This window comes from Opisthorchis viverrini, assembly GCF_000715545.1.
Source record: "Opisthorchis viverrini unplaced genomic scaffold opera_v5_252, whole genome shotgun sequence".
Taxonomy (NCBI): domain Eukaryota; kingdom Metazoa; phylum Platyhelminthes; class Trematoda; order Opisthorchiida; family Opisthorchiidae; genus Opisthorchis; species Opisthorchis viverrini.
In genome coordinates, this window is record NW_008751910.1 from 376840 (window position 1) to 391804 (window position 14965).

The 14965-nt window shown below is 45.4% G+C and overlaps 1 protein-coding gene across 1 annotated transcript in view; it reads left to right on the forward strand.

The window, feature by feature from the left end:
- Positions 1 to 4469: 4469 nt before the first annotated feature.
- T265_09068 (hypothetical protein) overlaps positions 4470 to 14965 on the forward strand; it is a gene marked incomplete at both ends in the record, with an annotated part of 32681 nt that continues 22185 nt past the window's right edge. The window contains one exon of the mRNA XM_009175047.1: positions 4470 to 4787. Coding sequence (XP_009173311.1) covers positions 4521 to 4787 — 267 coding nt within the window. The remainder of the gene's footprint in view (positions 4788 to 14965) is intronic.

Genomic DNA, 14965 nt, shown 5'->3' on the forward strand with positions numbered 1-14965 from the left:
AACTGCAAACGGATCGGGAATTTGTTGATGGAAGCTGTTATGTATTTCCTGCGGGATTCAAATTCAACTTGAAACGTAGCAAACAGAGATTTGGATTGTATTCGTTGATTGTACTTCCGCCTTTTGATTGAGTCTTTCATCAGACTGTTATCGTTCTTTGGGTTTAATGGTGATTTGGCATTGTGGGTACGGCAAAAGCCTTCTTTATGGCCCCAACGATGGCACGCTTGGCACTGATGTTTCTTGAATGGACAAAAACGTGCATAATTCCATTCACCACGTGACCAACATGATGTTGGAGGCTTTTTTCAGGGAGTGACAGCGGTTCGCTTCAATGTCATGACGCTGCTGGAAATAAGCGATCGCGACGTTTGCTGTACCATTGCGGTATCATGTTTGAGATTGCGCAAGCGCTGGCATTCTGTAGTGAGGTCTTTCACAGTAATGTCTTTTTCGTGCTCAATTTTGGATAGGAATCGCGTGCGAATATCTGATTCCTGATGTTAGGAGGCACTCCTCCTGCGAACATATTGCTCACATTTCTCTCTCTATATTTCAGCCGGGGTGGTCCCCTCACCTTTGAGTTTTTGGAGTGCGCGTTTGAAAGTGTCCACAAATCTTTCAACTTGGCCATTTGATTGTGGATGAAAAAGCCGCTGATTATTCCACTGGATTAAACGCCGTGTTAGACTCTCACCAATATCCATTGCCAGTACCAGAAGATTTGTTCACCAAGCTCAATGGTGGAAGATGTTTCGCAAAGCTGGATCTTGCCGATGCTTACCTTCAGATAGAAGTCTCTGATGACTCCAAAGAACTTCTGACAATTAAAACATCGCGGTTTGTTTCAATTTAACCGTTTGCCATTTGGGATAAAATCTGCACCAGCAATATTTCAACAAACAATGGATGCCATGCTAAACGGTCTATCAGGAGTTGCTGCTTATTTGGATGACATCNCATTCTTGGGTTCGTGAAGGGTTCCCGTCGCCAGTGTTATGTTCTCTACTAATCAGTCAATCAACCTTGTCAGTTACACACGAAATTGAGAAGACAAACAGCCATACTGCAGCAACTGAACAGCCAATATCGAGATTCGAAGAATCAAGAATGGAATGGAACAAAACAGTCCAATGAAAGGCTGAAGTAGGGAGAGAGAAATGTTGAGCAATATGTTCGTTAGGAGTGTCTCCTAACAAAACCTCCGTTGCTCACGCCATTATGCTCCTTAAAAATCGATGATAATGTATCTGAACACGGTCCGACGAAGTTCAGTCTACTTACGGTTTACTCCTCTGGTGCTGGAGCTTAAAACACCGTTTGACTGGATCCCTGTGAATAGCCGGCCGTATGCAATTAGACTGACTGGGTCTGAAGCCAGTCCTGAAATCTGTTCGTCGTCTCCCCATCCGCCCGAAAAAAACTACAACAGGGGCGTATTCAAGGGCGATGTTTATGGACAGCTTCCGGAACTCCGGGTGATGAACAAGTACACAGACATCACTCTTTTGACTGCCGATTTTGATATCCAGTGCGAAAGAATAGGCAAGCCTGAGAGCCATCTTAACAGAAGATTTAGCGTAGGTGCTCCCAGAACCGGCAACGGTGATGGTTTCTGGCAACTGTGTTGATCACCACCTACCTGTCACGAACCCAGACTTTCACCGTAAACGTGAACACTACGTTATCTGGCGCCCTCCAGACCGTAGTGAATCAACCGGTTGTTTAGCTATAAATGGTGATCTTGTGCTCACTATTATCCCTTATTTTGGGATACGTGTGCGGAGTCAGATCATATCCTGGTTCATGCCGGTGTTACACCCCATTTACCAGCAGCTAAGAGTACTATTCATCGCTATGATATTACCGGAAATATCCGGTCTTCAAAGAAGACCGTCAGTAGCAGCTGCCTAGGCAAATTAAGAAAGTGAAACAAACCAAAATCTGAAAAGTCATGCTTTCAGTGTTCAGTCGTATGCGTCGGAAAATGAGGCCGCAGCTGAAACCAATTTGAATCTAGCAAGCATCCATATCTCTTATCTAAGCAAGGAACCAGTTGAACGACGCTTGATCCGCAATTACAAGACTGACCGGGAGAAATGGTGGCTAAGGGAAGATCAAGAAATAGAAAAGGCAGTGGCGGCTGGAAATAGTGGAGCTCCTTTCCAACTTATCTTTAACAGAGGGTCAGGAAATTTGCCGGTCATTGAAGACGACCCAAAGTTCCGGTTTACGCTTCGCTTCGTTGGATGCAACATCTTGAAGGACAGTTCAACTGACCGGGTGTGCCTAGCTTAACATTTGACACACGAACAGCTCCACTGACGAGTGATCCGTCCGGTCCCAACGGAAGGTGAAGTCAAGAAAGTGAACTTCTGAAGCGAAGCAAACCACCCGGTCCTGACTACCTCCACCTGGCTTGTTTACGAATGAAGAAGGACTCGTTCACTGCCTGGCCAAACTCATTCAGAGCATTTGAAAGACAAGCGAAGTGCCGCAGAAATGGCAGATATCCAATGTCGTCCCTGTTTCAAAAAAGGTGTTAGATCTGGATGTGAGAATCATTGGGGCGTCAGATTAGTCGCCATTACTTCTAATTTGCTCACAAGTATCCTGCGCAGTATCACTAGCATTTGTGAGCAACAGGGTTATAAAAACCAAGTGGGGCTTCGTCCGGGTCGTGGTACATTGACCACAATGACGCCGCAAGTATGGAAGGCCAATAAATGTTATCCTCGTAAACCTAAAAGCAGCGTACAACTCAATCTTCCGTACTGCTTTGTGACGTTCTCTTCTCCAAGGGTACGCCCAACATTCTCGTCACACCTCCAGTCCTTATTCCTTAATATCTACGTCTACGGAAATTATTCTCATGAGTTAGTCAAAAGTACTGTATGTGAGAGCTGCCCTTGTCACCTTCATTCAATCCAATTAATTACCGAAGGAAAGTCCGCTGCATCTAATTCCTCTGAGGTGGAACTTTTTTTTTTACCGGAAAAAGACCTGAAAGATGAAAGGTCGAACTGTGCGGGCGACTTTGAAGTGCTTGCACCATAAATGTCAACCAACAACTTGTTGGAATAGAATGTTCAAGATGACAGCCAGGTTGGTGTTGGTATTTCGGCTTCACTGCTGTGTCCTGAAATATAGAAATAGTTTATATTTAGAGGCCTTGGTAGATGTGGTACAGGATTGAACCCAGCGGTGTTCATGTTCACGATTCTTCGTATCTAACTCCTGCCTTTGCTTTCCTCCTTTTTGCGTTCACATTCGTGTCACTCATCCGGCGCAATGATTCTTTTGGGCCAATACAGTACGCTACAGTACAATACAATACAATCGTAGTGCAACGCAACATGGTTCTCTATTTTTTGAGACGTATGCTGTAAAACCAAACGAAGTATGCTGTAGGATCCTCAAATCACAATACAATCGTAGTGCAACGCAACATGGTTCTCTATTTTTTGAGACGTATGCTGTAAAACCAAACGAAGTATGCTGTAGGAAAAACTCCTCAAATCCTTCTGGACCTGAGGGCTAGTAAACGCGGTGTATTGGAGTTTACTAAAGGAGACATTCTCAGAAGCAAGCACCTTTCAGAAACGTCCATAGGTCCGGACAAGCTGCATCTAGCTGTCTTAAATTTGATTGCGCGCATAATTTCACAACCGTTCACCCATGTGTGTGACTAGTCAATTTGGAACCGACGGATGTCAGATTAATTGTAAAGGTCTAACTCATTGATGATGATCAGATGGCCTTTTAGCCTAACCTTGCGTTCCTGGACGTGACCTTTCGGGAGAGGAAATCAGAACCATCTGACTTCGAACAATTTTCCGGTCTTTCACTGGCTCACGAGCTGGAAGTACAAAAGTACATGGATATATTATGCCATGTAGACGGAGTGATTTTGGGGCATTGGATTCTGTTCACCATAGATTTCTCATGGATAAGCTACTCCCGTGTGGGATTTAGGAATATTTGGATAAGGATACCGAGGACTTTTTAAGCCAACGGTTATCTTCACTGGTCATCAGTTAGACTTCCCCACCAAGTATGACCAGCGTAAACGATGCAGAAATGGTCTCACTTTTGACGTGGATTTTGTGAAGGGTGTCATGGTGTCGAATATAGGGCTCCCTCAAGAGCCTAAAAAAGAGAAAAACGAAAGATAAAAGATAATGAAGTCCAAAAACACGCAAAAAGAATACCGCTTACTAACCGAATATCGTTTGAGTTTCTGTCACACTCTGGCGGGACATTTCCTTCCTGGACAGAAAACGGCATTTTTGGACACACGCTGTTGGCTCCTGTATTTCTTGTTCAGTTTCTGGTTCTGGTAAGTTCCCTTGCGCTGAAGTAAATTTCAGTTACCCCCCCCAGTGTTCCTCTTCCTTGGTTTTGTGGCTGCTATGCGTTGTAGAGGTTGGACTGTATGATCCACATTTAAGTGTCCATCCCGTTTTCAGCTCTATCCTTTCCGTCTGGAGTTACCCGGAGACCTCTCGCTACGTTCGACGATGTTTCATTTGCGGAGTCTGGTGCTCTTACTGGGTGTTTTGACCACTTCCAACGCAGAACTATTCCTGCCTGTTAGTGTAGTCGGATGTGGAACGATAAAGGGTTGCCTTTTTCCTCCAATATGTACAGACTCCTACTGTGAATTCATGGCAACTTGGAAGTTGGTCACACACAATGCCGAAGATTACGTTGAATTCGAGCTTAGGGGAAAGCTGAATGATCCAGGTGGTTTTCTCAGCCTGGCATTTTCTGAAGACAAAAAAATCGTAAGTGTTCTTTTGCATCAATCAACCATTTTTCATGTATGAAAAGTGCAAGCTGTGTCTGTATTCTGAACCCATATGTAAAGATATATGGGCTGAATCCTATTCACTTCGCGCTTCAATCGCTGACAGGATTGTTGTGTATGACGAGGGTCGGAGTGCAACGACAATCAGAATGACAGTGGAAAAGACTGAGGGCCCGAAAGCTGGGCTTTATTCATCCAAACCTTTGACACTGAGGACTGAAAACGGAAGAAAGTAATTTAGCAATAAATGATGAAACGTTTGAAAAACAGAGCAAATATACAACAAGGATGAGATCTCTGTTGAAAATTACCAAATCACATCATATCACCACCAATCCGTAGTTAGCTCAGAGGAAAGAATAATTCCACGAGATGCGTGAAACTTCTCTATGAGAACTTGTTACTCCAGGAGCCAATCAATACGTGACCATATGATGTGGTTTCCATGATTGAAGGATGAGTTGTGTCCTGTCTAAGTGAGAACTAATCATACTGCCGATCAGCCAATTGTGTTCAAACAGTGAGTGGAAGTTCGCGGGCTGGAAACTCTCTGAGTTTCGTTAGGCGCGAACTGCTGATGATCCCCAACAAGGATGAAACAGCTGTACAGTGCTTCTTAGCTTTTCAGCATAGATTAGCTTCACTGATAGGATGCAGTTTCTATTGGAAGTGTAAATAGCTTTTGGTGTTTTATTTCGCTTTGCATCCGGTCGCAAGTTGAACACGTGGAATGTAGAGTTTTGTGCCTTTCTTCTGCCGGTTTGGTTCGTGTTTGTAACTTTTCTTGTTAGGTGCGAGTGACAAGTTCCGTAAACAGTTGCTCATCGCGGTCACTTAGTGCTGTGCATGTTCATGGTTTTGTTCCTAGGGAAATGGTGCGTGCACAAGACGAAGTGTGATCTGAGTTCGTACACGCACTACAAACGAAGTGACTGCTTTGAGTGCCGTATCATTGTACTCAGCGTGTCGTCACGTAAACAATCGTTATTTTCAGTTTCAGTGGCACGTAAATCTATCTATCTAAATCTGTCTATGACGAATCTATCTCCTAAAGGACATTCCTCTGGCATAGTGTCCAGAGCGCCGGCTAGATCGGTAATATCCATGCTTTTTTTATCTAATAATAGTAAGTCCATATTGCATGTATCGTACACCTGCAGGAAGTTAACGGTCGAGTGGGACTGTCAACCCTATGTTTCAATTGAAACTAAATTGCATCATAAACGAGTGATTCAGCTGGGTTCCAGGCAATTTCATCGCAAAATTAAATTTGTTTGCAAATAAGTATATTTCGCTAATTCCTTGCGATTTGGTTTCAAGTAGAACATATAAGGTTGATGGAAATTCGGGGACCACGCCTACCTGATGAGCCCAAGAAGGACGTCGTGGACTGTCGAAGAATTTTCAGCGACCTTATGAGTAGTGTATTACATCCATACATTTATCGCGATATCTCGAATAACGTAGCGACTGAAACTGAGGCGGCCTGGTGCAGGACTTTCAGTTGCTTAAGAACATCATAAACCAGAGAGTTAGTTGGTTTCTAGGTTGGGTTCCAGGTGGGTCTGTCGCAAAACCAAATTTGTTCGCAAATGAGTGTATTTCAATGATTCAAAGAATTCATGGGCAGAAAGAGTTCTGCTGTATAACCACGTCGCCCTGGTCAGTTATGATGTATTTCAGCCCGATGTTTCTTGTGAGCCGAATGCGGCTACAAACACGGTTGCCTGTTAACGCAACTAGATCTCTTCTGGAATTTGGACAACACAGTAAGAAGACGGGTATCTCCTACCGGATTGTCAGTGCCGAATTTTGAGAAAGCGGATTTTTATAGAGAATTCACAGCAGCGACGGGTCACGTGGACAGAGTTTGCTCTGTGAATGATAAGATCGTCACAAAAATTACGCTAAGTCTTGGAATTTTCTTTCGGACACACGGAGAAGGTTGTAATCAAGTGACTGATGCGGCCCCGGCACACTAGCGCACGCGAAAAAGTAGCAGGATATCAATCGCGGGGTCAACCTATTAACCTGTGCCAAAAAGATATCTGTCAGTCAATGACTGTGGCTGCTGACAACGCGACTGCTAGCTGATTTTTGACCTAGGAGCATAGTGATTCCTCAATCGCGCATGAAAACCTTTCGATTTCCGCCTATGTAACTTAATCCCAAGCTATATGTGAGCTGGGGGTTGTTCCCAATATTTTCATCTCATAACTGAAGGTAGAAGTGGTCCTTGAGTTGAGAACTGGTTTGAAACGCGGACTTCTGCTCGTGTACATCCTTTCCAGCACTAATACATAGCGTTCGGTAGTTGCAGCAGTGGTATTACTCATCTTGAAGGGAAGTTGACAAAGCCTGCATGTTCATATACCCTATTACTGATAGGAAGTATTGCCTTCCGTCTGTCGTGTCGTTCAAATGATTGTGAAGTGTGTTTGTGACAATTTCTAGCCCATCTGATGTACTGCCTAGTGCGCAGATACAAAGAAAAAGGGAAACCAAGTTCGAAAACCGAGTATACTTTCATCTTAATATACTGTTAAACTATGGCTGAGTTGTTGAGAAGGCCAACAATCATCTAAAACTAATGAGCTTTTCAACACGTGAACTGTTTGTGTCCGCACAAAAACGAGGTGACTTTTCGATGAGTTTTAGTTATTCTAATTTCTCTAAACGTATTGGCCCAGTGATTAGTTAGTACCTTGAAGGCAGTCGTCCAGATAATTCACGGGTATAACAACAAAGATTCATTAGGTTTGGCTGAACACTTGGTAAATGTGAATCTCGAGAACAAGCATAGTGGTTCCGTAGATCTCCAGCGGTTGTTATTCAAGATGACCGACTTCCTGTGTAACTTTAAGGGTTTGATCAGTGTGAGGATCATCATATCAACAGAGCTTTTCAAAAGTCTACTTCTGTATACTGGGAATGTCTGTTTCATGTTTCGTCTCTTGTACACTGGCGTAACCTAATTCTTAGCTACCTGTTCAGCAAGGCTTACATGTAGTAGGACATCACAAGGACTACTTTAGTACTTTTGACATAGCACACTACTGATAAGTTGAAAACTTTTCGATGACCTATCACCGGTGTAGCCATTCCTGGGACTCATCCGGTAGGCATCATTCCCAGTTCGCATCAACTTTGTGTTCTGCTAGAATTTGTGTTTTCAGCAACCCTGCGAATGTAAGGAGGAAAATCCTTCATCGCGAAGTCGTTTATTAGCGTACACCAACTAAACAGTTACAAACTATTGGACAGGAAAGTAAACGTCTCGTATGCACCTTGTTTTTAAAAACTGAACATTCTCACGCGTCTTTTTGAACTTTCGTGGATATTTATTGACCATCACACAGTTGTAAACGAACACTGCAAAGCAGTTTCACGGGTTCTGTAATGAACCCCACCCTCCATTAGACACGAGGCGAGTTACGAGGAAACCACATACTATTCGTATGCCTCATCAGTAGTATCCTCCTTTAAGGGTCACTTGCATGCCACCAATTTCCATTTATCTCTGTTAGGTCAACCTCAGCAGCTCTTCCGGTGTATCATGCCACCTCCGGAGCTGAGTCCCATTTACTCTTTTTGATCCCCAACCGTCTTGAATTGTGTAGACGTTCCCCCGGTGGGGAACGTCATCTTCGCTCGTTGATTTGGCACGGTTGCCTCCTTGACCCATTGAGACATGTTCAGTCATTATCACGATATATTGATTTCCGCTGGCCGTCACCGGAAAGGGGCCCATGATGTCAACGGACCATAAACTCACCGATTTCTGAGACGGGAATTGAGTTCCATGGGATAGGTTGCCCCTGTCTTATTCCATTTCATCAGTTGGCACCGCTTACAGGATACCACATAATCCTTCACCTCACTTCTCATTCCGGGCCAGTAGACCCTCTGCCAAAGTAAGTCGTACCTCTTGGTGAACCGTGTGTTTGCCACCTCGTGGCGTTCGACGATCCTTAATCCCAAGCTATATGTGAGCTGGGGGTTGTTCCCAATATTTTCATCTCATAACTGAAGGTAGAAGTGGTCCTTGAGTTGAGAACTGGTTTGAAACGCGGACTTCTGCTCGTGTACATCCTTTCCAGCACTAATACATAGCGTTCGGTAGTTGCAGCAGTGGTATTACTCATCTTGAAGGGAAGTTGACAAAGCCTGCATGTTCATATACCCTATTACTGATAGGAAGTATTGCCTTCCGTCTGTCGTGTCGTTCAAATGATTGTGAAGTGTGTTTGTGACAATTTCTAGCCCATCTGATGTACTGCCTAGTGCGCAGATACAAAGAAAAAGGGAAACCAAGTTCGAAAACCGAGTATACTTTCATCTTAATATACTGTTAAACTATGGCTGAGTTGTTGAGAAGGCCAACAATCATCTAAAACTAATGAGCTTTTCAACACGTGAACTGTTTGTGTCCGCACAAAAACGAGGTGACTTTTCGATGAGTTTTAGTTATTCTAATTTCTCTAAACGTATTGGCCCAGTGATTAGTTAGTACCTTGAAGGCAGTCGTCCAGATAATTCACGGGTATAACAACAAAGATTCATTAGGTTTGGCTGAACACTTGGTAAATGTGAATCTCGAGAACAAGCATAGTGGTTCCGTAGATCTCCAGCGGTTGTTATTCAAGATGACCGACTTCCTGTGTAACTTTAAGGGTTTGATCAGTGTGAGGATCATCATATCAACAGAGCTTTTCAAAAGTCTACTTCTGTATACTGGGAATGTCTGTTTCATGTTTCGTCTCTTGTACACTGGCGTAACCTAATTCTTAGCTACCTGTTCAGCAAGGCTTACATGTAGTAGGACATCACAAGGACTACTTTAGTACTTTTGACATAGCACACTACTGATAAGTTGAAAACTTTTCGATGACCTATCACCGGTGTAGCCATTCCTGGGACTCATTCGGTAGGCATCATTCCCAGTTCGCATCAACTTTGTGTTCTGCTAGAATTTGTGTTTTCAGCAACCCTGCGAATGTAAGGAGGAAAATCCTTCATCGCGAAGTCGTTTATTAGCGTACACCAACTAAACAGTTACAAACTATTGGACAGGAAAGTAAACGTCTCGTATGCACCTTGTTTTTAAAAACTGAACATTCTCACGCGTCTTTTTGAACTTTCGTGGATATTTATTGACCATCACACAGTTGTAAACGAACACTGCAAAGCAGTTTCACGGGTTCTGTAATGAACCCCACCCTCCATTAGACACGAGGCGAGTTACGAGGAAACCACATACTATTCGTATGCCTCATCAGTAGTATCCTCCTTTAAGGGTCACTTGCATGCCACCAATTTCCATTTATCTCTGTTAGGTCAACCTCAGCAGCTCTTCCGGTGTATCATGCCACCTCCGGAGCTGAGTCCCATTTACTCTTTTTGATCCCCAACCGTCTTGAATTGTGTAGACGTTCCCCCGGTGGGGAACGTCATCTTCGCTCGTTGATTTGGCACGGTTGCCTCCTTGACCCATTGAGACATGTTCAGTCATTATCACGATATATTGATTTCCGCTGGCCGTCACCGGAAAGGGGCCCATGATGTCAACGGACCATAAACTCACCGATTTCTGAGACGGGAATTGAGTTCCATGGGATAGGTTGCCCCTGTCTTATTCCATTTCATCAGTTGGCACCGCTTACAGGACACCACATAATCCTTCACCTCACTTCTCATTCCGGGCCAGTAGACCCTCTGCCAAAGTAAGTCGTACCTCTTGGTGAACCGTGTGTTTGCCACCTCGTGGCGTTCGACGATCAGCTTCCGCCTCAAGACGCGAGGTATCACGGGCAGCACAACATCAAGATCGGGGGCGAGGAAGGAAATTATGCCAGATCCACCCAGACTCAGCCTATTGAGGTGACTCTGGAAAGTTTCCAATTCCTTGTCTCCGTCTCCGTAATCCTTTTTACGCGAGGTATCACGGGCAGCACAACATCAAGATCGGGGGCGCTCCAGGAAATTATGCCAGATCCACCCAGACTCAGCCTATTGAGGTGACTCTGGAAAGTTTCCAATTCCTTGTCTCCGTCTCCGTTTTCAATCCTTTTTCCACGCAACAAGGCAGCTGCAGCCATCCGTAACACGGGATCCTGCCGTTGGAGTTGCATTCACCAAATTTGTTACAGTTTAAGTAGCAAATCACGCAGATAGCCTTCGAATGCTATATAAGCGTACGCAGGCAAGGAAGAAGTACCCACTCAACTGCTCACTGATGACGTCTCCTCGTATGGTGACGAAACGTTTGCAAGCCAATTGCCAAGCTCGGCGAACAGATCAACAGCCACCTGATCAACAACCAACAGTTGCATTAACTTTCCGGGATCCAGTTCGACGACGAGGCTATTGGCCCCAATCATGATCCTGGGGGCTTCATCTTCATCCTCTGTTCTTGACAGCCAATCAACCAGGTGTTTTTCCTTCCCTTACACGTGCCAGATCGTGAAGTCGTACTCTCGCAACCGGAGTGCCCAGTGCGCGAGCTTTCCGCGAGGATCTCCGGTGGTCCTGATCCACTCTGTGGTTTGTGATCGGTCTTGAAATAAAATCTTTGTTCCATCAACTATGGCCTTCCCTTATCCAGGACGCAGACGATCGCTAAACACTCCTTCTCAATGGTCGAGTACTTCTGTTCAGCGTTAGTCAGGATACGACCGGCATATTCGATGACTTATTCTTCTGCTTTAGGATGCGCCAATACCGCGGTCACTGGCATCCGGTGTAACAGTGAACGTCTTTCCCACCCTGGGCAGTTTGAAGGTCGGTCGCTGATCCAGCATCCGCGCTTTAACACATTCGAAGGCCTCATGTGCTTTCCTTGTCCATTCCATTCTCCGATTTTGCCCAAGCAAGTCGCACAGCGGAGCAGCAATCGTGTTGAAATCCTTGACGAACCGACTGTAGTATCATGCTTTTCCAAGAAAATCCCGTAGGGATCGCTTTGAATTAGAAACAGGACAGTCCTCGGTCTTCACCGGTCTTTCTGGCAGTGGACTAACCTCTCCGTGATCCACTTTATGCCCCAGAAGTGTCGCCGAACTCCGAGCGAGCTGTATCTTGGCTTCACTTATCTGGAGACCAGCCTCCCGAATACGCTTCAGTACGACCCTCAAGTGAACTGTGTGCTCTGGTTTCGAATTGTTGCACACAACGATATCGTTTCCGTACACGGCAATGTTTTGTAGTCCCTTAGTTAAACGAAGCATCAAGTGCCGGAATGTGAATGCTGCTTTCGACAAACTAAACGGCATCCTTCTAAATTGATATTGGGTGTCCCCAACCGTGAACGCCGTTTTCTTTCGGTCCTCCGGCTTGATAGATAGTTGCCAGTATCCGGAGCGTAAACCGAGAACCGCAAAATATCGGGAGTGCTAGAGGGAATCGAAAATCTCCGCAGCCGAATGGACTGCTACAACCGAATTTACGGTCATATCATTCAAACGCCTGAAATTCACGCAAAACCGGTATTTCTCGTTCGCCTTCTTTACGAAGTGTTGGCCTCCTCGATTATGCCATTTTTCAGCATCTCTTGAACTTGCTGATGAAATTTTTCCTGTAGACGGAGCGACATCGGACGAGGGCCGTAAGGTCGAAAGTATCCTGACGAAAGGGGAATTTCGTGTTCAATCCCCGGGCAGAAACCAGATGAATCTTCGTCGCCCGTGAACAGCTCAGTGTTCTTCGACCACGGACTGTACTGACGGCACATTGCAAGACGGAAGCTTTCGGACCTGCAGTTCGCTTGGTAACCTTCAAGCCTGACTGAGCCGTACTTTGTCACCAGTTTTCCCCGCTTTAGGTCAACTACGGATTCTGCGCTCTTGAGAAAATCTGTCCCTAAGATTGTCTGCTCTATGTCTGGGCTGATCAGGAACTCGTGCTGCACCGACTTGTCGCCTAGACGCGTTGAGTGCATTGACAATGCGTCAATTTTCTGTCGGTATCCACCTACTGTTCTCACGGCTAGCGCGTACGGTTTGCATTCAGCCTCGTTCCCTCCGCCTCAGCGATACACCTGCTCCTGTATCAGTTAGGCACAGCTTCCTCTTCCCATCTACGATAACGGCCTGTATCGTAGCCTGTATCATTGCACTAATCCCAACCCACCCGGCAAAAGAGGAGTAATCCGAAGTTTTATTATTTACAAGTGGTCGGGTACGATAACATTGATTATTCTAGTGGCCAGGCACACTTGTAACGTCGGTTCTTTCGAGCGTGTCTCCAAGATTCCGTCTTGATGGCTGTAAACTATTCGGCTAGTTGGTCCACTTTAGTCTGCTGGTCCTCCACCGGTGAATCCTTTCTGTTCTCCTGCGACTACAGTGTGGCCAGTGGCGCCTCGGCCAATTACGGTGCCAGACGTACAAGCTCCTCCATAGCCAAATGGCCAGTTGCTGTCGCCAACCGCAACTGGGCACCAAGTGCAGGCTGGGCACCTTCGATGAACTGGTGAGACAGCAACTGGTGGCGTGACACTCCGTCGGGTCCTGGCAAACCCCGGTACAATGACTGCTGCAGGCTGGCGAAGAACACGGTCGGGTCGCATTCAGGTATCATCTTGGCCGTCTTGAACCGCCTCATATCCTCCTGGCGGTCGGCCGGTGTGTCGAACCCCGCTGCAAAAGCCCCGTTCGCGGCGGACCACCTTCCGAGGGCCCTTTCTAGCCGCATCCCAGGACCGCCTTCACCAGGCATCTGAGGAGGATCTTCAGTGGCGCCAACTTATCCCGGTCGATCTCCACTCCAGCCACCTCCACAACCTCCTCGAACTCCTTCAGGAAGGTTCGCACATCTCCATCCTCAAAAGGCTGTGGCCACGGGAGCATCAGTATCCTGGTCACGGCAACAGATGTAAGGTAGAAGTCGTTTATTAGCAAACACCAACTAAACAGCTACAAACAGTTATTAACTGAAACTTGAGGCGACCTTTGGGCAGAACATTCCACTGAAGAACATCATGTGAAAGGCATTCTGTTGAGTCTCTCGTTTATGCGGTCGCAATTTGAAAATGAGTCAGTTTGGCTAATTATTTCGGTCTCTTGATCATCGTTCCAACTGAAACATGAGGCGGCTTTCGTACAGCGCATTCAGTTGAGTAATAAAGAAGAAATGCTGCTGAGATTCACTTGGGCGTTTTGCTTGTACTAACGTAATTTGCGAACGTTTGTTCATATGCATAATACTGTTGCCTGAACGGTGGGAAATACCATTATCTGACGCGGCTCTTTGTTGTGAGCACGGCCTAGACAACCGATAAAGTTGTTTGATGGTTGAGTCGAGGTAAAGTCCAGCGGTAATCGACGCTCAATCGTCCTAAGTGTATTTTTAACCTTCACAAGTGGCTACTTTGACTGTAGAAACCAAATCTGATTCCTAAGTTGTTTGGCGATCTGGATTTGGTGCAAGGTTTTAATGCGCTTTTGAGTCACTTATACGCTGCGCTGGAATAGTTTTCGATGATCTGACTAGAGATTTTGTCGAAATGGAACGCGATCCTGTATCCCCGATTTCGATCTCATTGGTTGTAAAGTCTGCCATCATGTCACATCCTGTCAGTCACCGCATGTGTATCGCCGATGAAAGAACACCTCCATCTGATTGTGATATCGGTTAGTATGTTCCAATTGATTAGCTACTTTAATCCGTAAGGCTTTTTTCTGGTTGGAGTATCCTACGGCACGTGCCATTATGCCGTTTACACATATTTACCATGTGGTCACATGTTACCACCCCTTAAACCCAATTTGTACTGGTGTTGGTTGAGTGAATTTTCACGGCTGGCTCTGCTCATTCTAGGTTTATTCCCAACATAACCAAGTCATTGGAATGCATTCCTACTTTGCCACTCAACTATCGTTTGTGAAGTTCAACTTCACTTGACTTAACCAAGCACCAGATTCATTGGTACAGGACTCGAGAAGCGTGTTCCGGGGACCACTATAGATTCATCATATAAAGGTTCTGTCGGGACGTATATATCATGTGCACTTCGGGGCTTTATAAACTACCCTTACAGGTCGCGGGGAAAAGTATGCTTTCCACATGGAAGCTCAAAAGCAAGGCCTGAAGGACGGTCATCTGCATGACTGCCGCTTGTAACCTGCTTTTATAAGATCTTCATTTGCAGTCGACCGT